The sequence below is a fragment of the Polistes dominula genome, unplaced genomic scaffold (genome assembly GCF_049000335.1).
Source record: "Polistes dominula isolate Pdom_NZ unplaced genomic scaffold, Pdom_raw_medaka contig_21, whole genome shotgun sequence".
Classification (NCBI taxonomy): domain Eukaryota; kingdom Metazoa; phylum Arthropoda; class Insecta; order Hymenoptera; family Vespidae; genus Polistes; species Polistes dominula.
In genome coordinates, this window is record NW_028301061.1 from 1,188,776 (window position 1) to 1,210,555 (window position 21,780).

Below are 21,780 nucleotides of genomic sequence, written 5' to 3' on the forward strand. Positions count from 1 at the left end.
TCACAATTTTTCATGTTGTACAATACATGCATGTGTATGCGTGTTTTGACTATACCTGAAGATCCGTGCCACGTTTCTCAAAGTGCATTCTTATGTGCGTTCGCATACCACGTAAGGTATTCCCTTTGTAACGACAAATCGTGCACCTGAATGCTTTAACACCTTGATGAGCATCCATGTGACGTTGTGCTGCACCAGCCGTTGGACTGACAGCACCGCATACGGGACACCGCCAACCACCGGTCGGTCCCCCACTACAAGTGTGCGTACTACCTGCTTCTATTATTGCCTAAAATCATATTTACATTCTTAGTGATGTTTTTGTTCAATAAATTCTTCGATTATTTCAATTGGTTGATTAGTTACCTTGCATTTCGTGCACCGAGAATGATGATCCTGCGATTCGGGCCTCTTCGGACAGTAGAAAGCTTGATGAGCTACGAGATTATCCATGGAAGCGAATTTAATACCACATGCTGCACAGATTAGTTGAACCAATGGTGGTGAAGGGGTGCTAGGTGGTGGTGGACTATTACTAACAGTTGTTTCCCTTGCTTGACAATAGTGTTTCTTGTGAGCGACGAAATTCTCGTGTCGACAGAAGACGATGTTGCATTCTTTGCATCTGATAAATAAATCAACAATCAATGAATATCTTGATGACTGAATAGTTTGTTGTTTTGAAATTGAATCGAATAGAAATACTCACCTAGATACACCATGTTTAACGAGAACACCAGGTACGGGTACAGGAACAGGAGGAGGTGGTAACTCGGTCAATCTAAGAGCTAATTCTGTTTGAGTGGTGGTTGGTGGTGCGGATCCGGTACTGCTGCTTTGATTCGTACTAATAGACCTTGCTCTTGGACTGGCACTACCTCTAGACGATCTTGGACTACCCGGTGGTGGGGGAAGCGAGGTTGGAGCTGGCGAAACTCTGTTCTCTTTTTCATCCTGATGTGTTGTCGGTGATCTTCTAACACTGAGATCGAGAGGCGTAGATACAGATGGTGATGTGGATGAACCAACGAGGGATGCAGGCGTGGTAGGTTTGTTGGCTGCTCTAAGGACGGCTGGTGGTTCGGTTACGGTATTTGTGCTTGCTAATCCTCTCATCATTGGTTGCAAAGATCCATTTGGCAGTAGAAAACAGGCCGTGTCGGGTGCAGGAAGTGCCGATGCAGCTAATACACTGGCACCGCGTATGAGGGAATACGGGACGATTAGAATCGGATTAGTTGGTAATGCCAAACATGGCTGAGGTGGGGGCGAATCGCCAGGACTTGAACTTGTAGGTGGGGAAGCTTTTGCTGAGGAAGAAGATGCTCCTGTTGATACTGGAGGTGGTGGGGGTGGTGCACCGTCTTTGACAACGTGCCTGGTACTACAATAATGCGTTTTGTGTGCCCGATATGTCTTCAATGAATTAAATCTGATGTCACAGTTACGACAGTATCTTTCAGCTTCCTCGTTTAAGGAACCGTTCGATGCGTTCGTAGAATTGTTTCCTGCCGTAGTTCCTGTCGTAGCTGATGGTGGTTGTACCGTTGGAATCGTAGGTGGTGCTGGAGAAGCCGAATGCATTCGCATATGTCGATTCAACGAGACTTTCTTGTCAGCACTGTATGAACAATGCGGACAAGCATAAGCTTTCCTAACTTCGAACTTGTTCGACTTCTCCTCGTCTTCGTCATTGGTAGCATCATCTTCTAAACGCGGTCGATGGGCGCAATAAAAGGTACGATGAGCCTCTAATGTGCTGGCCGAACTAAAACGAATACCACAGGGTGGACAGTAGAGGGGAGCCGGTCTGGCAGGTTCAACGGTGATAGTTTCTTTTCCGTCGGTTGGTAGAACGAACAAACGACCCGATGCAATCGCTGAAATAACAATTTGAATTTTTACTATTATCACCTTTTAGCCATCTAGTCGTGTCACGTTGATAAAAATCAATTGAAATAACCGAGGTAGGAGGAATAGATCTTTTCGATGTAAAGAAAAAGAAAAAAAAAAAAACAAATTTCTAAGCAGATAAGATTTTAGGGGATTTGACCGTGTTATCGACTAGGATATCGATTTCTTTGTAGTTTTCGAGATCTCTAAAGATAAATTTACCATTCTGCAGGCCGGCAGGTAAAGGTGGGCCGGGATTAGGCGGGGAAGAAGCATTCTCAGGCTTGACGGTAAGCGCTGCTACGGCAGCAGGCCGAAGTGCTGGATCCGTCGCTAGACTAGCATTCAGTCTCAGTCTTGGTGCTACGTCCTCTTCGAGTTTCATCTTTTTTGGATCTGGTGGTGCATCCTCTACGATACAACTCGATGTTGTACTCGTACGTCTCGTAGAATCTTCGCTGTCTCTTCTCGCACTTGCTTCTCTTCTTCTTATCAATGAAGTCGATGAGGAAGACGGTGGTTTTTGTTGACATTCTTCGTCTTTTACTATAACTATACTCGACGATGATTCCGAATCGTCGATTTCCTTAGGACTCGATTCTCTCGTTAATCTTGACAATACCTGACGATCTCTTTGCGTTTCTCTCGTTATCTAAATCAAAATAATCATTTTGACGATCAGCATTAATTGTTTAAATTACTGTCACACAATTGTAATGTACATTTGTCAAATTATACTTACTTCTCCGGTGAAACTAGTTATTCGTTTTCGATCGTTCTCCTTAAAGGCAATTAATCCTTGCCTAATATTGTCAGCAAGTGAATTAAAGACTATACTATTAGATGAGGAAGAACTAGCATTCAGTCTAGGTGGTGGTGGTAAACTAGAATCCTCCTCAACATTAACTGCACCAACTGGACTAGAAACAGCTGATCCACCACCCTCGACGCCGCTGCTCACCGATGGGGTTTTTTCAGAGTCGCTCCAATCCTCATCCTCCCCTGAAAATAAACAAACACCATTTTTCAATACACCCACGTTAATCATAGTAATTCGAATTATATTTTGAATAATAAAATAAAAATACATTTATAAATAAATAATCGTCGACGATGAGATATGTAAGATTCTTTAGTAACAACCATAACCTCTCAAAATTATTTCATACAAAAATACGTGACGGAAAATAAAACGATGCGTCTCTTTAGACGTCCGAAGCTCTAATGGCTTCTCGCCACGCTACACTCAATTCCCCTCTATTCTATCTTCTTCTCTCTCTCTCTCCCTCTCTTTCATTGTAGGTTCACCAGCACCCTTCGAAACCTTTGGAAATCCCCTCTCCATGTAATACACACACAAAATGATCATTCTTACGTATATTACTACGGAACTAACTCGAATGAGGGGTTAGTGTTGTTGATGCTGATGTGTTGGTACTACTTTTAGAATGGGTAATCTCTTTCTCAGAGTCCTGCAAAGAATCGATAAGATATCGACGTTTATCTGATTAATGATACTCCAGTATTGAAAGCTTTACGATTATTCCTCAATTCGAAAAGATCTGATCAAAACTTAACCAAATTTTAGGTCATATTTGTATTGAATTGAAATAATAAAATAATATTTGTAAATGATGAAATAGAGAAAGAGGATGATGACTTCAATGAAGGTCTAGAGCAAAGGCCAGGAGAACTCACGTTGAAGATATCAAGTATTGGCATCAATAGTCTCCTTCGTGTTCTCTCTCATCTCTCACTCTCTCTTTCTCTTTCTCTTTCTCTAAATAAGTGTTCATCGATGAAGAAAGAAAGATGGCAAGGAACGTTTTCTTCGTGCTAACCATCTCATTCTTTTTATTTCTATCCTTTTCAAGCGTAATACTGTTGCTCTTAACCATTCCTCTTTCTTACTCTGTCTCTTTTATACACCAACAGTGATTCTTAATTGCGCGTGCATGCGAGTTCAACAGTGATCGAGAAAAGGGCTGCTAAAACACAACTACCACCTAGTGCAAAGAATTGCGCGCGTCCACACAACAACAACAACAACAACAACAACAAACACCATCACAACTATCATCACTGCACACATATACAAGGTTCTTTCTCTCCCACGAGTAGTACGGTCCGGCTTTTACCAACCACCTTCGCTCGGGGTGTAATATATCTCGAAAGGGGAGGGAGAGGGGCAAACACGGCCGCCATTAACATATCCGCGAGCCGATAAGCCTTTCTTGGAACCGATACCGCGCCCGAGTAGTCCACCACCACTGCCACAATGTCCTCTCACAGGGTTTTATACTTATATGTTAGAAACGGAACCATACCAACACACATACACACATGAGGAGTATCGTATAGGAAAAGGGTTGGGTTGGGTTGGGTTGGGTGAGTGGCTAGTAGAATGAGTGGGGTGCTAGTAGTTGTGGGTGGGTTTTAGTCGCGGAAGCCACCACCCAGATTTACACCTTCCCTTCTTTTATTCGTACTTTGCTTCTTTACTTTTTAAATCGAACCTACGACACTCTCCCCCCTCCTCCCCCCACCCCTACAAAAACACCCTAACCTCATTCCTCTTCTTTTGTACAAAATATTGTTTTTTATTTGTTGGAATGTTTTTTTTTGTTTTTCAAAGATTTTCTTTGAATATTTAAACGAGACTTATACAATGTCCTTTTTTGTTCTTTCCAAGACTTGAACGGTTGGGTTTGTTCGAAGTGGATAAGACAATTACTCCTTTTGTTAGGTTATGTCTGTTTCAAGATAAGACAATACCTTCTTTTGTGATTTATCTTGAACTTTAAATTAAATGACTAATCTTGTTTGAAACTGACTAGATTATTTTATTTAATAATAACTTTTTTTTTGTCACATAATTTTTCTTTTTTTTTTAACATTTATTTAAACTCGAACAAGTTCAGAAGTTTATTTGATGTAATACGTATGTCAACAAATCTATTTAATTGAAATATATATAAATAAATAAATCTTATATAAGAAGATTTTAATTAAAGATAAACATTGTTTTAGATAAAAAAAAAAAAAGAAAAGAAAAACTATTAAGGTTTGAAACATAATCAATTTTCTTTTGAACATACCTTACGTTATTTATTTTACTTTACTTTAAAAAAGCTTGAACTATAAAAGATCTCGTGTGATTTTTTTTTTGTATTGGTTTCTTCTTTTTTTAAGATGAACGATAGTTTGGTCTATTAGAAAAAAAAAACGTTAGGAAAAATCACGTGAAAGATTTTTTGCGTGTAAAACTATGAAACAATTATTTGTAAAAACAATTTTACAAGGAATGCAAAATGTGAAAGTTTTACGACAATTTTTCAGAGTGGAAAAAATTATTACACGTTTTTCTTTTTTTTTTCTTTTTTTTTTTTACATTGCGTTTAAAGGGGTAATTTTCTTTCAAGTTTTTACCACGTGTACTTCTCTCTCTCTCTCTCTCTCTCTCTCTCTCTCACGTACTTTTTCTTTTTCTTCTGGTCACGTAAAAGTAACAATAACATACCACATCACGCGTAATGATTAACAGTCACGTGTTTCTAAGCGACTTGTCAAAATTTGACACGCCTGTTTCTCTATTTTTTTTTTTTTTTTTTAACCAACACTTTGCAACATTGCAACATTGCAACTTTACAATTCGATCGATCGATTCTCATCGTGTTGATGACTCTTTCTTTTCTTTTTTATATATAAAAAAAAAAAACAACCTACGTCAGTCTTCATTATTTTTCCACGGTAGTTAAATTTTAATTCACTATGAAAGAAAGCAAAAAAAAAAAGTGAATAGAATTAAAGAGAATATTTTCATTGAATTTTCAAGCCTCGTAACACAATCTCTCACTTCAAATATATCGCGTGTTTAATACTCAAACTCATATATATATAATAATTAAAATCAAGTAGGATGATAATCGTCAGAGTTAGAGTCTCGAATTCTATCAAAGTATAAAAAAGAAAACAAAAAAGTGTTTAACAGAAGTTAACCAATTCTAAACCCTATCGATGAATTCACTAATACAACCATCAAACAGACAGTAAATCTTATTAGATAGTTAGGAATATTATAGTCAAGTAAAAAAAAAAAAAAAAAGAAACAAAGTTGTAAAACGTACAACTAAACGTGATCAACTATTTTCAGAAACCGATCAGATCATCGTCGTTGGAAAGAAAGTATAAATACGATGGGTAGTAGAGATGGTACAGTATGAGAAGTTAGAAGAGACCAAAAAAGGAAAAAAAACCAGAAATCAACGTATCACTAGCACCAGCAGCAACTAACCAACCAATACCAATACCAATACCAGTACGAGTACACCAAGGAGAGCAACAGGAGCAACAACAACGGTAGCAGCTTCATCGGAGCTATGCAAATAGGATCCTGATCGTGACGCGGGTAGGCAAACACGCGACGTACAGGTAACAGGCAGGCCTGCTGAGAGTCCTGAGTGAGTTCTCTTCTTTCTTTCCTTTCTCCTGTATCGTTGTTGTTGTTGTTGTTGTCGTAGTCGTCGTCGCCTTCTTCTTCTTCTTCTTCTTCTTCTTCTTTGATTCGTATATGTGAGAGGTTCCTTTTCACGGGGCCACGACCCATGCAAAAGATGCATGCCAGTCGTAGCAACCGATGGATCGGTTGCTGTTTGCTGCTTCTGCTCTTACTCCTGTTCAATGTTTCTCTTTCTCTTTCTTTCACTCTCTGTTTGTCTAACCTGTCTTTTTCTTTTCTTTCTTTCTTTCTTTCTTTCTATGTTTTCTTCTTTGTCACTCATTCTTTTATTTTATATATATATATATATATAGATCTCTCTGTCTTTCTTTCTTAATCTTTTTCCATTGCTCTCTCTCTCTCTCTCTCTCTCTCTCTCTCTCTCTCTCTTTCTACACGTTGCATCGTGGAGATATGCTAATGCAGTCGTCCCGATCGTGACACTACGGCCACTAAGTGAGAGCTCAAGTCGCAACCTTCTTCTTCTTCTTCTTCTTCTTGTTCTTCTTCTTCTTCTTCTTCTCATCGACTTCTATAAGACACTTCGATACTACTACTACTACTATTACTACTACTACTACTACTACTAGTATTATTATTACTACCCTCCCACTTCTTCGTTTCTCACCCCCCTCTTTCTTTGAGTTCGTTCTCTTCATCTTAGGATTACGTACAGCATGATCGACTACGACTACGACTACAACTATTCAGATTTCGTGAATCGAGATGAATGTTCTAATAAATTTTGGAAAATTATTCTATAATTTGGAAGTTGGAATTGTAATTATATTATACTGTTTTTTATTTATTTATTTTTTTTTATTTTTACATATATTTGAAATTGATTTCAATTGTGTGTCACAATTTTCTTGGATGTTAGCAGAATTGTAGATGAAATTGTACTTTAAGGAAAATCTTGAAAATACTCGATACACGAAGATGATTTTTTATATTTTTAACATAAGTTAACATAAATTGAATCTTCAATTTTATGAAAGAAGAAGAAGAAGAAGAAGTAGTCAAGGAATTTAATTTAAAAAATTAGGATGATAATTTGAACTGTTATTGGTAATTTTGTTCTATTGCAACTTTGATCACTGGATTACTGCAAGATACACGTTTGAATTCTTGACTAATTCAATTAGATTGTTCGTCAATTGTAAATTAGAACCTTTTTTTATGTTTGCATTTAATCATCTAATCATCTGATAATTTTTTTTATTGCAACTTTGATCACTGTAAGATATACTGTTGGAATTCTTGACAAATTCAGTTAGATTGTTCGTCAAGCTTAAAGTAAATCATCTTTTTTAAATTTTTGTTTTATCATTTAGTAATTTTTTCTATTGCAACTTTGATAATTATAAAATACACAGTTTAAATTCTTAACAAAATCAACTCAATCATTCATCAAACATTATTTAGACCTTTCTTTTATGTTTGTGTTTAATCATCTGATAATTTTGTTCTATTGCAACTTTGATGACTGCAAGAAACACGTTTGAATTCTTCACCAATTCAATTCAATCATTCATCAAACATAATTGAGACCCTTTTTTCATGTTCGTGTTTAATCATCTGATAATTTTGTTCTATTGCAACTTTGATGACTGCAAGATACACGTTTGAATTCTTCACCAATTCAATTCAATCATTCATCAAACATAATTGAGACCCTATTTTCATGTTTGTGTTTAATCATCTGATAATTTTGTTCTATTGCAACTTTGATGACTGCAAGATACACGTTTGAATTCTTCACCAATTCAATTCAATCATTCATCAAACATAATTGAGACCCTATTTTCATGTTCGTGTTTAATCATCTGATAATTTTGTTCTATTGCAACTTTGATGACTGCAAGATACACGTTTGAATTCTTCACCAATTCAATTCAATCATTCATCAAACATAATTGAGACCCTTTTTTCATGTTCGTGTTTAATCATCTGATAATTTTGTTCTATTGCAACTTTGATGACTGCAAGAAACACGTTTGAATTTTTCACAAATTCAATTCAATTTATTCGTTAAACATAAATTAGACCCTTTTTTTATGTTCATGTTAAATCAGCATTGTAATTATCATTAAATCATTCTAATCTTTCTTTCATTTTCAAAAATCTTCACTCTTATCTATCAAATTTGTTGACGACTAAAAAACATGCTACGTCTTTTTCAACCAAACAGAAAAAAAAAAAAAAAGATATTCGATTTCATCTTAAGGAAGATTTGACTTTTATTTTTCTTGTAAGTTTTATTTTTCCTCATCTCATCGATCGGTTCGCAGCTAATCTTTTAACGTTACCGATGGGAGAACATCGATTAAAGAGTCTCAAGGATTAGGATTAGAACTCGAAGGTCTTCTTTTTCTTCATGTTTTATTTTCTTCTTCTTCTTTTTATTACATCTAACCTAATCGAAAGATAGTTCTCGTAACCATTTTTTTTTTTTTTTAAATGTCTACCTTTTTAACAGTCTATCATAATTTTAGAGATTATTATCCAACACACGTTCATTTTACCTTCCTTAATCCCCACCCCTCACCCTTATTATATTCAACTGGTAATTAACAACGATCTACCAATTTAATAAATAAAACAAAAAGTATAACAATTTATAGAAAAATAAAAAGAAATAAACAAAATCATCTAACATCACGTGCCAATTATTTTATCCAATCAACGTTGAAAAAATCCAAGCAATGATTCGTAAATCCTATTTGGTTTGATTTTGTTGTTGAGTGTATTGAAGTTTAGTTTTATTTTTTTTTCTAAATTTGAAAAGTAAATTAGAATTCGAATGAATTATGTTTAAAAGGAAATAGATAGATAGAGAGAGAGAGAGAGAGAGAGAATGATCTTTGATCGGTGCCGAGACGCAGCTGTTTCGTTTATCTTGCAACAGGAACAGGATCCGTGTAGGTCGTTTCGCTGGTTAGCAGGACCTTCGAAGGACGGTATCTTTACCAGCCATCTGTCACTGCCTTGTTTTCCGGTCTCTCTCTCTCTCTCTCTCTCTCTCTCTTTCTCATCTGTTATTTTTCTTTTTTTTGTGAGTGAAAGAAAGACCACACTTTCATTGTCCATTACATTTTTCTTTTCTGTTTCACGTTAAAAACATGATTGCGAATTAGTGTTAAAAAAGTAACATGGCGATGGTTCATTCGAAATATTTACTTTAAAAATCAAATGTTTTATACAGTGGTATGAGTATATTAATTATTATAATAATTATTTTGTTGAATTTTAAATTGAAATATATTTTTAGGAGTATGTAGTAGTTTAAATTGGGTTTTGATAAATTTGTTAATTGAACTGTAACCATTTATATATATATATATATATATATATATATATATATATATATAAATTACGTGTCACGTTGTTTGTCCGCAATAGACTCCTAAATTACTGAACCGATTTTAATGAAATTTTGCACACTTTGTGCAGTTTCATCCAACTTGAAAGATAGGATAGTTTATATCTCAATTTATAATTCGCAATATTATTTTATTAATCGCGAATTATTTGTTTATTAACAAAGAGTCATGATTATCTCTGTTAGTTTGATAAGATTTTAACAGATGGCGGTATAAGGTAATTCATTGACTTAAAGACGTCTGATTGTGAGCTACAGCAACGTGTGACGGGGCACCCCTAGTATATATACATATTAAAATATTTTCATTTCAAAGGGTGGAGTGTAAGAAAAAATATTAGAAATACAATGAAACAAAATTGAAAGTGTTATTTGGAATTATTTCGAAATTGTTGTTGTTTTTTTTGAAAATTAAAATGTTGCTTATTGAAATTGTAAAAGGGGGTGGTCAGATTCGAAATGTAAAAGAATGAAAAAAAAAGAAAAAAATAAATGGGGGAGAAAAAAAAGAGGTGATCTCGAGACGGCACGAGCGGAGTTGCACGCGTGTCTTGAATATGCAAAAGCTATGGGGGATATGGTGTATACGTGTCGACGATTAAGCCTTAAGATGAGGCAGTCATTAAGAGATAGAACCAGTTGACACTGTGAAGACACTCTCTCAAACCGATAAATCTTTTATTTCTTTTCTTACGAATAATTTTCTGCAAACATTTCGATCTTATATGTCTCGCAAAAGAATTCATTTAAAAATAAAACAAAAATAAAAAATAAGAAGTGTCACAATTTATTTCAAAGTTTAAAATCAAACTGATGAATTTTTATGGGGGAACAGAGTGGGCAACAAAATTTATTTCAACGTTCGCATTGACAATTTTTGTTTCTTTTGAGATTTGTTGCAATTAAATTAATAATTTTTATTGATTTTAAGGGAAATTTGTTGTATTTTATGTGATTTGTTGTTTTCAATTTAGGATGTAGGATAATTTTTATCGCGTTTATTTTGTATTTTGTTTATCGCAAATTTATGCATCAACAAAAATCTTTATATATATATATATATAAAAATTCATCGTCACTAATAACTTCGAGATTACAGAACTGATATTAATGATATTTTTTTTATTTTGTGTGATTTTTATTAACTTAGAATATAGGATAATTTTTATCGCGTTTATTTTGTATTTTTTATCGCAAATTTAAAGATTTATTATGTAATATATATCTTTATATATAAACATTCATCGTCACTAATAACTTCGAGATTACAGAACTGATATTAATGATTTTTTTTTATTTTGTGTGATTTTTATTAACTTAGAATATAGGATAATTTTTATCGCGTTTATTTTGTATTTTTTATCGAAAATTTGAAGATTTATTATGTAATATATATCTTTATATATAAACATTCATCGTCACAATGTTTGTTCACTAATAACTCTAAAATTGGTTAATCGATTTTAATGAAATTTTTTTTTGATTTTGTGTGATTTATTTCAACTTAAAATGCAGGATAATTTTTATCGCGTTTATTTTTTATTTTTTATCACTAATTGAAAAATTTATTAATTTAGACGTTATTTTGGTCTCTAAATACTGCAAGTTTTCAATAGATGTCATTGTATTACAATTACTTTACATTTTTTCAGATTTATATACTAATGTATTGTTATAATTTACTAAATAATTTAGAATAATATTAAATCAACATTTAATAAAAAAAAAACCACAGCAACCCATGCCCAAAATATCCTAGAGTCTTAAATACAGAATACAATTTTAACTTAACAAAATATTTCCTTTCACTTATGAATATCTAATCAACATATACATTTACATAAACATTAGTACAATAGAGATTCACTGTTTAAATATTAATTAAAAATTATTTTCTGAGTTTGTTAAATAATTTGAAAAGAATTTCAAAAGAGAAAGAAACACAAAAAGAAAAAGAAAAAAGATAGTTAGAGAGAAAGAAAGAATAAGATTCGATGACGATGTTATCGGGGATTGGTTCTCGCGTGAAGCAGCCCACTTTGATCAGATAATAAAGGAAAATGGATCTGGATCGAATCTTATTGTGGTAAGAGACGGATTCGTCGAGAGGTGCCCGAAAGATTTCTTCAACTACGACGACGAGAACGACGATGCCAGGAGAGGAATAGGAGGAGGGGGGTTGGGTAGGGGCAAGTGAAGAAGGAAGAGAAGGAAAAGGAAGGAGGAGAAGGAGGAGGAGGAGGAGGAGAAGGATGAGGACAGACGGAAGATGGCCAGTACTCGTCTAGTCGAGATCTAATCTCACATTCCCGCGCTGCGTGCCTAATTAAAGATCGATATCTCTCAATATTATTGCACCCCGTTCTTCCCGCAGCTTCCCTTACCATCCTACTACTACTACAACCCTGTCTGTCGCTTCCTATCCCCTCTTACCAACCACCCCACTCTTCAACTCACTCCCCCTTTTATCTCTTTCTCTCACACTCACTCACTCACTCACTCACTCACTCACTCTATAGTAGGTTATTAAATTCTCTTATCTTAGTGATCTGGTCTGACTGGTCCTACCCAGGTTTATCTGATCCGGTCGATCTCTCTGGTCTCGTTACCTTCACCTACCTACCTACCTACCTACCTGAGCATCATCATCATCATCATCATCATCATTATCATCATTATAATCGTAGTAATAATCATCATGTTATTTTTGTTTTCTTCAAACTTTCAAACTTCAACTTTTCATCGTACATTTTTCAAATGTATTCGTATAAAATTGAAAGATTTATTACATCAGAGTTAGTGGACCAATCATAAAGCAGAGTTTCAAAGTATCTCAGTGTAACCAGGTAGCTTATATTCCCTGAAGCGAAACACTATTTGCTGTAGCTGTTGCTGTCGAGAACATCGTAAACGAGAGAGAGAACGTGTAAACGTTCTGCCACTTGGTACTTTGAAAGAGTGAGAGAGAGAGAGAGAGTGTGTGTGTGTGTATGTGAGAGAGTGAGAAACCAAGAAGACTAAGAACAGGTACGCAACGTTAACGACCAAGTAAGTGAATGTAATAGTTCTGTACATGTATATGTATGTGTGTATTGCTCGGGGTTACTACCGTTGCGTGACTTTGGTCCAGTTCTCTAAACCCTTTTAACTGTTATCCCTTACCCTACGACCACCCCTTTTAGTAAAACCATTCAACTAACCCCCCCCCCCCACCTCATCCTCTTTCTCCTCTCATTTTCCAAATCCATTTTATCGTTTGATCAATCTCTTATGTGAGACAAATTATTTTGATAATTGAAGTATATTTGTTTGGTACGTGTGATGATCAACGTTTATCAAACTGTAGTATAAATAAATTATATATATATATTTTTTTTGATTATGTTTAAATAAAATAATCAAAAGAAGTCATATTTAAAATAATTCAATGTATTTTTTTTTTTTTTTTTTTTTTACGAACCTGATTACGATTGATAAAATTGCTTCTTTTCAAAGAAGGTTATAATTAACTTTATAAACAGATTATTTTCATAGGTCAGTGTTTTATATTCGAAAAATAAATTTACTGCTAAAAAAGAAATGTAATCTCATAGGTCAGTTATTTTTTTTTTTTTAATATAAAAAAAACCAAATAGAGACAATTTCTAACCTCAAAATACAATAATTTCTCATTGGTCCTTTTCAGTTATTTTTTTTTTTTTAAGATCAAAAAACCAAACTAATCATTTTCTAACCTCAAAATAATTTCACATTGGTCAAATCAAGTTTTAAATAAATAAATGATATATATATATAACAAAATAAATATTGATGATTTAAAGAAGACTGCGCATCATCTGGTTGATCTTATTAAGAAAAATGGCCGTTCTTATTGAGAGGGTTAAATAACAAAGAAGAGTAAAAGAAGGAAAAACAGAGTAAAAGGGGTGGTGAGGGAAAGGGTAGAGGGATTGGAAAAGAAGGTGAGGGTGGGGGGTGGGGGGGTGGGGGGAAAGACACGAGCTTATCTCGCGCAACCCATTCGTGCGACCTTATCTACCGTAAAAACTTCGACTTTAACCACCGGGGATCATAATCGAGCTTATCTTAGCTCCGCCGAGCTTTCTTCTTTCTCTCTCTCTCTCTCTCTCTCATTCTCTCTTTCTCTTTCTCTCTTTTCTCTCTTGTCCGTGCACCAAAGGCTATCTCCCCTTTTGCTCATCTATCGCCCCCTGACGTGCTATCGCGGATTTTATCGCGAAACTTTGAACCGACTCTGAGAAGATTGCACGAAAGAAAAGAGCGTAAAGAACGAGTGAGAGCAACAAAAAAGTAGACACCAAAAAAAATACAAAAAGAATCAAAGTAATATATACGTATGTATGTAGAACACACACACACAGAGACCAATCGGCGGGTGGGTGCATGAAAACTTCAAAAATTTACACCCCCAACGTTAGTTCATTGTGTTGTAAAAATATTTGAAGCTTCCATCAACAAACTTCATCCCCACTCCTTTTAGTATCCAATCCTAAACCTCATCTCTTTTGCCCCCACTACTCACCAATGTTACTAGTCATCCCCACCACATATCTTTACCTATCTATCTATCTACCTATCCTCCGTACTTCATTCAATGGAGTCTTAGTTGGTACGCCTGAAAAAGCACGATTACCTTTACGATTTTCTTTTCAACGTCATCTCAACCCCTTTATCACTGCAACACCATACATTAGTATGGTTGTTTATACTTCTATACTTGCAATTCTTTATTCTTTTTCTTACTTTTTGTTTTGTCTACTAATGTTAGGCAATTTCTAACCTCAAAATAATTTCTCATTAGTCGTTTACATCGAAATAAATAAGATCGACAAAGTTTATATTTTTTATCATAGATGTTTGTTAATAAAAAAAAAACAATACACTAATATAAATATATATATGTTTTTAACATTCACAAAATTATAAAAGGGTTAGGAAAAGAACCAAAAAAAATAAAAAAAAAATATAGAAACAAAAGTTGAATGAGATAAAGTTAGTCAAAGTTATTTTCAATGCAATGACTCGGATTCGTAAGCAGGGGTTGGGGGTTTAAAGAAAAAGGAGTGAAAATAATAAAAAAAAAAAGGAATGTGAGACACCTTTTAGACAGTTTACGAGCACGAAGACGAGGTATATCACTTGGTGACTTCGTAAGAAGGTGAAGGGAGAGAAAGAGGTGGTGGTGTTGGTGGGGGAGGAAGAGGAGGGTAAGTCGAGAGAGATACGGAACCGTCATCATATTGAAAACCATAATTCGTGGGACACCGGTGGTGGTACTATCTCAATTCGCGTCACAATAAATACTGATTCCTGGAAGGTGGCCTTTCGTGTATTATCTCTGGACCCCGTACGCCGACCAAGTCACTTATACTTACTTAAAAAAGTTTCTACATTACACACTGAAAAAAGATGCTTTGCAACTAGCAATTCTAACAATTTTCTACTTTTTTTTTTTTGTAGAATTATTATTTTTCATCTTATTGTTTATGAGTAAAACAAAAACAATTGTACAGATAGGAACGTATTATGATCATGAATTTTCAATAATTCGATAACACCATTATGGTTTATGGTTTCTCATTCATGATTTTTACTCGCATATTAAATTATTTAATAATATTTGCATATGTTTGTATCTGTGTGTCTATGTTGGTGTACTTGTTCTTTTATTTTCTTCATAATTGAAATATAATTTTAACATTATGTGATTTATGTTTCAACTTCAGACTTTTTAACTTTCAACTTCAACTTTAACTTTTCATCGTCAGACAATTTTATTGAATTTTTTTTCTACAAATATTTTTTTCTTCTTCGTGTTTCTTCTTTATTATCCTTGTTCTTTTATTTTGTACATAATTTTAATATTATGTGATTTATGTTTCAACTTCAACTTTAACTTTTCATCGTCAGACAATTTTATTGAAATTTTTGTTCTTTACAAATATTTTATTTTTTCTTCGTATTTCCTCTTTGTTATCCTTGTTTCTCTTTTTCATTGCTCGCTATTATCATATTTTCTCTTCTTTTTCTTTTCATCCAGCGATTTTAGCTTTTTTTCCCGTTCTTACAAAGGTGGTGGAGTGCTCGTTCGTTATCCGAACGAAGGCTAATCAAGTATCATCCGTCAGTCTAATGGAGAACCGAAGGATAAGAAAGTTGACCTTTCAGAAATCCAAGAGACTTTCCTTTTATATATATATATTTTTATACTCTCCCTTTTTTGGTAATTAATTAATTTTTAATTGTTTTTCTTTTTTTTTACGACAGATCATCAATTGCAAATTGAACAAATGTATGTCAAGTTTTGTAATAGAATTTTCCTCGTGTCCCATTCAGAGAAAACCGATGCTACCAACTTGGCAATGATTCATCCAACGAATATTCTCAATCTTACCATACATGTACACATACATATGTGTTCACATAGATAGATAGATATATATATATGCGTTTCAAATATTCTCTCGGACATAAGATTAGAATCCCGATTTCCGAATAAGAGTAAGAAACACCGATATCATAGGATTTATCGTTCTATTTTTGTACTCTTTCGATAAACCATGATTAATCTAACTTGAAAAATCATTTTTCCTCCTCTTTTCCCTCCCTCCTACCCTCCTACCCTCATTGTAAATAAAAATTTCTTCAGAGTCATCGAATTTTTCGTTATAATACGTTTTAACTTTTACTTATCGTAAAACACACAAAAACAATTGATTTGATATAACATTATCTATCATTATTCGATAAATTTAATTATTTATAACAATATAAACAACAACAACAACCTAAAAAATGAAGAGTTCGTTGAATATTTTTTTTGTTTTTGGATAAGAGGGATAAAAGTTAATACGAATATAAATAAAAAAAAAAACAAAGTAGATAAAGAAAGAAAGAGAATGAGAAAAATTGTTCGTTTGGTGAGAAGAAAGATGAGCGTCTGGAACGTTCGAGTTGGTTGGGTTGGTTGGGTTGGTGGGACTGATAAGAACGCGGCGCGTCGCGACGCGATATCTGGACCCTTGCACAATGCGTCCGTTGTGCATCCACCTCTGGCTACGAGAGATTTTGAATAACCGGCTTGAGAGATGAGTACGAGATATATAAATGTATTTGTATTTACATGTATATATGTATTTTACGTATATGCACATATGGTGGTTGTATGTATGCATATGTGAATGAATGTATTGGTTTAAAACGAGGAACGAAAATATTTTCACATCAGTTAAAGTATGTCTTTGTCGTTTGTATTCGTTTAATAGAAAACTTTCTTAACCCACATTTATATATATATATATTTAATAAATAATATATTAAAAATTATAACTTATGTTATTATGGGGTTGACTAAAAAATGTTATTGTTAATTTTAGAAATAATTTTGTTTCTAATTTTTAATTATTACACGATGTACAGTCATTCGTTTGACCAACCAACTTTCCTAACCTCAATGAACAATCTTCCGATCAATAATCTTAACCACGATAACGTTATATATTTAATAAATAATATTATATATTAAAAATTATAATTTATTTTACTATGGGATTACCCCAAAAATCTTATTATTAATTTTAGAATTATATATATTTCAAATGTTTAACTATTACACGACGTATGGTCACTCATTTGACTAACCAACTCCCCAAACCTCAATGATCAATCTTCCGCCTTTATTATTACATTCATTCGAAGACCCACAATCGAATTTATAATTAAAAAAAAATGTTTTAACAAATACATAAATCAATCTTTCGAAAAATTGAATGATAGATCAACAATAAATACCCAACCAACTTCCCTAACCTCAATGAACGATCTTCCAATCAATAATTCTAAACAGAATAACGTTATTAAAATTGATTAAACCTATCAAAAGTGTTGAATACATTCTATTAACAATATAAATCGTTTATTTGATCAGCTATTGTTTATGGGGGTTGTATAAGAGTCTACATACATATATGTGTACATGTATTTTCAATCTTTAGTAGACAAACGTTCGATCAGGGTGAAAAAATATCATTTCGATTTCCTGTAAATGTATATAACCAGCGTTAGCAAGGGCAGGGGGGGAGGGGTAGTTCTGAGGAAAGGATAAGGGGATAGGGAAAGAGTGGGACAATGTTACAAGAGGGGTAATAAAGTATCTCGCAGCTAGAAATGCAGTTAATCTTCGGTCGAGACTCATGGCCCTCATATAGCTCGATATTGTTTAACTTGGCTCGTTATCGCAAGATGCACTCTATAGCCATCTCTCTAGGGGTGGAAGATAGTGTGCACCTTCGAACCTAGCTACCACCCTCTCCTCTCCCCTAGCCTTTCACCAAACCTTCTCTCTCTCTCTCTCTCTCTCTATCTCTATCTCTCTCACTCTCTCTCTCTCTCTCTCTCTCTCTTACCAGACGTAGCAGCAAGTTGGCGGAGAAGGGGTAGGGGGTTGGAAGGGAGCTGCATTCAGCTGATAACACCTTCTGGACTGATAACAAGCCGGCCAGGCTCTCGTCCTACGTTCAGCACCAGACCCCATCGACTAAACTCCCTTCTCCCTACCATCATCCCCTCTTTCTACACCCACATAACCTCTTACTCCTTCTCCTCCTTCTCAAATGTTTCTCAAACGTTCTCACACCGATCTTATTACAACCCCCCCCCCTTCAATAAGATCTAATATCTTATCTTATTCGTGAAATTAACTTGACAAATAATCAAAGATATTATATTTTATTTTAGTTTAATTAAAGTTACCTTTTTGAACAAAATAATATACGACGTGAAGTGTTCTACGAAATAAAAAAGGGGGGGGGAAGAGTGTATATACTTGGTTCGAAAGATATCGATCTTGAAGGTAGAAAAAGAAGAAGAAGAAAGGGGGGGAAAAAGGGATGAGAGGTGATCCTTCGAAGAGGGGCCGTTGATCGAATCTGTGAGGACAGGTTCGCGGTCCAAATATTGGGACACCTATCTCTGCTAGTGACGGCGGCAAAGAAGAAGAAGAAGAAGAAGAAGCATGGTTAAGAAAAGAGAGGGAAGGGGTGAGGTAGTAGTGGGGGGAAAGGATGCAGTTGAGAGAGAGAGAGAGAGAGAGAGAGAGAGGGAAAGAGGCTCGTTGATATCGAAGCACGTTACTCGACATCCATACGTATATACGAAACAACGTGTTCTTTCTCTGTCTCATCCAACTCGGAGATAGCTTTGGAAGTTGGGTAGCCAGGTTGCGCCGATATGGAGGCCCCGAGACTTTACGAGACGGTGGTCGTGGACGAGTGATTGATGAGTGGCCAAGCTAATGAGGAGCTGAGCTGCAGGACGGGAATCACGATAAAGAGATCCCACCACCACCATCACCACTAACACCAACACCAAGTATAGGTTCTTCTCGCGAGTCCCTGCACACACTCGTAACACCTCCTCTCACTCACTCACTCACTCACTCACTCACTCACTTGTTCAACTATCTATCTGATTCTTCTTTCATTTTTTTTCTCTCTCGATTGAACTGAAAAAAGAACTGAGAGAGAGGCAAGAAGGGGGACCCTGTCCTGTCCTGTCCTTGTTCAAATTCCCTCGTGTCCCTCTAAGAAACATTAAATTGCAGATACTTCAATGCATCTATGAGAAATATGTAATAGTAGTAGTAGTAGTAGGGACCTTGGGTAACTTGGGTTCTTGGTTATACGTTGTCTTATGTTTGTTAACAAACGAGAAGATGCACAATAAGACTTTGATTTATTCACGTCACTCTGATCATCACGGTGGTTAATCAAAGTGTTGTACGTTGAATTTCTTTTTCCAATCGTTTTCAGGAGAAATAAGAGAGAGAGAGAGAGAGAGGGAAGGAGAGCAAGAGCAAGCAAGCAGCAGCAGCAGGTTCGCACGAGGTGGTTAGCTGTGTATTATAACGTAGAGTGTGAGTTATCAGAGATCGGAGTCGTTATCGTGGTCTGGGATCGGCCAGTTCGCTCCTGTGCTAAGCTCCCACCAAACTACAACCAACCACCACTACTGCCACCTTCTTCTTCTTCCACTACCCCTCATCCTTTGCCTATTCAACCCCCGCATCCCGCCCCATCGCGAAGCTCGATAACGAAAGGGTTATCACGCCACGCTCCCCAACTGCCGTTCGTTGCTTGTCGGCTACCTCTAGAAAGTAACCACCACTAATACTAATACTAATACTAACACCGTCATCATCATTGTAGTTACATTTACCAAACTACTATCAACAACGTCACCACCACTACCACAACTAACTCAGATTGCTACGACAACGACAACGACAACGACGCCTTTCCAGGAGGAGATTATTATTCTTTTTACTTGCAGCACCGCTTTTTCGCGCTGTGCTTGTGCCCGATTACGATCCCTTTGACTCGGCCACTTTACTGCCCCCTATCCCCCATTCCATCTCTTCATCGAGCTATACCACACACCAGTTGTACGAGTAGCAGCCTAGCTAAGACTTCTACAAAGAACCGCATTGTTTCTTCCCACACACACATACACACACACATACATTCTTACTTATATTCACTTATCTTTCTTTCCTTTATCGTCTCGTATTTTTACTCTTACCTCCTGTTATGAATTTTCATTTTATAAACCATCCCAAATAAGGACACGTTGATCAATTTCTTTTTTGATTTGAATGCTAAAACTCATCGGATTTCTATTGGTTAATTCATAAAACCAAAAATAAAATCTACGACTAGACACCTAGAAAACCGTTCAGCGTTTCTTGCATCCAATTCTGAGTCCACTGAAAGCTTCTAATCCCAAAGACCGAACGAATTTAAACGCTCGTCCAGATTTGATCGTCGCGAAAGCCGCGAAACGGTGATCCGCGCGAACGCGCCCGTTTCGAGGACAACATAACGAAAGAGAAAGAGAGAAAGAGAGAGAGAGATAGAGAGAGAGAGTTGGATAGCTTTCCAAGGGAGGGTTTTGCGGCGAGACTCGAATGCTGGACCCGTTTGATAACGCCTGCCAGCCACGTATCTTGGACCCTGCAGGCTTTATTATAAACCATCACCCCCTTTTCTATCTATCTCTCTCTCTCTCTCTCTTTCTAACTCTAACTCTAACTTCAACTATCTCTCTCTGTCTCTCGTACACCTTCTTCCAAGCTCAAACCAAGTTTCTCTGCTTTCGCTTGACTCTCCTATGCCATGACATACACACTCTTCTGTATAATCCCATAAACAGAAACGGACTACTATGTAGTAGTAGGACATGGGACATCATCTAATATAAGATCATTTAAATTTAGGTACTTTGAGTTTGATACAATTTTGATGTAACCCCCATTTGTGTCTTAGGATTAATGAAAAATTATTGTTGTTATTTGAAAATTGAAGGTTTAATTGTTAATGTAAATATTTGTTGATATTGTTTTATTCATTTTATTGATGAAGTCGTAAGTCTTTTGAAAGTGGTGATGGTGGTGGGTGCTGTGTGGAATGAAAGACTCTTCCCGTTTACTTCTTCTTATTCCTCGTGTATCTTTCTCCTCTCTTTTTCCCTTCCCCCTTTTTCTTTAGCCGAGACGGCGAGTGCCGACGATAACGAGCTGCGAGTAAATTTGCTGCCATTAGCCGCGCGAAAATAAAGGACGAGAGAGAGATATTAAATTAGCGGTTTGCCGGCTTCTACACAACGTTCCCCATGGTGTGTCTTCTTCCAACAGGGCCGCACTTGGTTTTCAAACCTAACTCATCTCTTCAGTAACGTTTATAGGAGTTTTTTTTAATTATCCTTTTATTTTCGAAGATTTTATCCATGATCAATGTTAAGTACTTTTAGGTTAGTTTCATCTTATCTTCATTCGGGGTTTTTTTATTAGCTTTGTTTTTCTTATTGGAAATTGATTAAGGATTTAACATTTAGTATCAATTATGTTCTATTTAATGTAATAGTTTAAAATAAGGTTAGGATACTTTCCAATACCATTTTCCAGTCCCTAAATTTGTGATTTGATATTTCC

At 35.4% G+C, this 21,780-nt stretch overlaps 1 protein-coding gene across 3 annotated transcripts in view; it reads right to left on the bottom strand.

Moving 5' to 3' along the window:
- Positions 1 to 21,780, bottom strand: part of ush (Zinc finger protein ush) — a 193,922-nt gene that overhangs the window by 4,208 nt on the left and 167,934 nt on the right. For 2 of the 3 annotated variants that reach the window (XM_015326408.2, XM_089175941.1), the window contains exons 2-6: positions 2,636 to 2,895; positions 2,116 to 2,545; positions 710 to 1,880; positions 367 to 625; positions 56 to 289 (exon numbers count right to left, since the gene is read on the bottom strand). In XM_015326408.2, the coding sequence (XP_015181894.1) occupies positions 56 to 289; positions 367 to 625; positions 710 to 1,880; positions 2,116 to 2,545; positions 2,636 to 2,895 (2,354 nt within the window). Of the gene's footprint in view, positions 1 to 55; positions 290 to 366; positions 626 to 709; positions 1,881 to 2,115; positions 2,546 to 2,635; positions 2,896 to 2,981; positions 3,300 to 21,780 lie in introns of those variants that run through there. The other variant, XM_089175942.1, reaches the window with a different exon arrangement.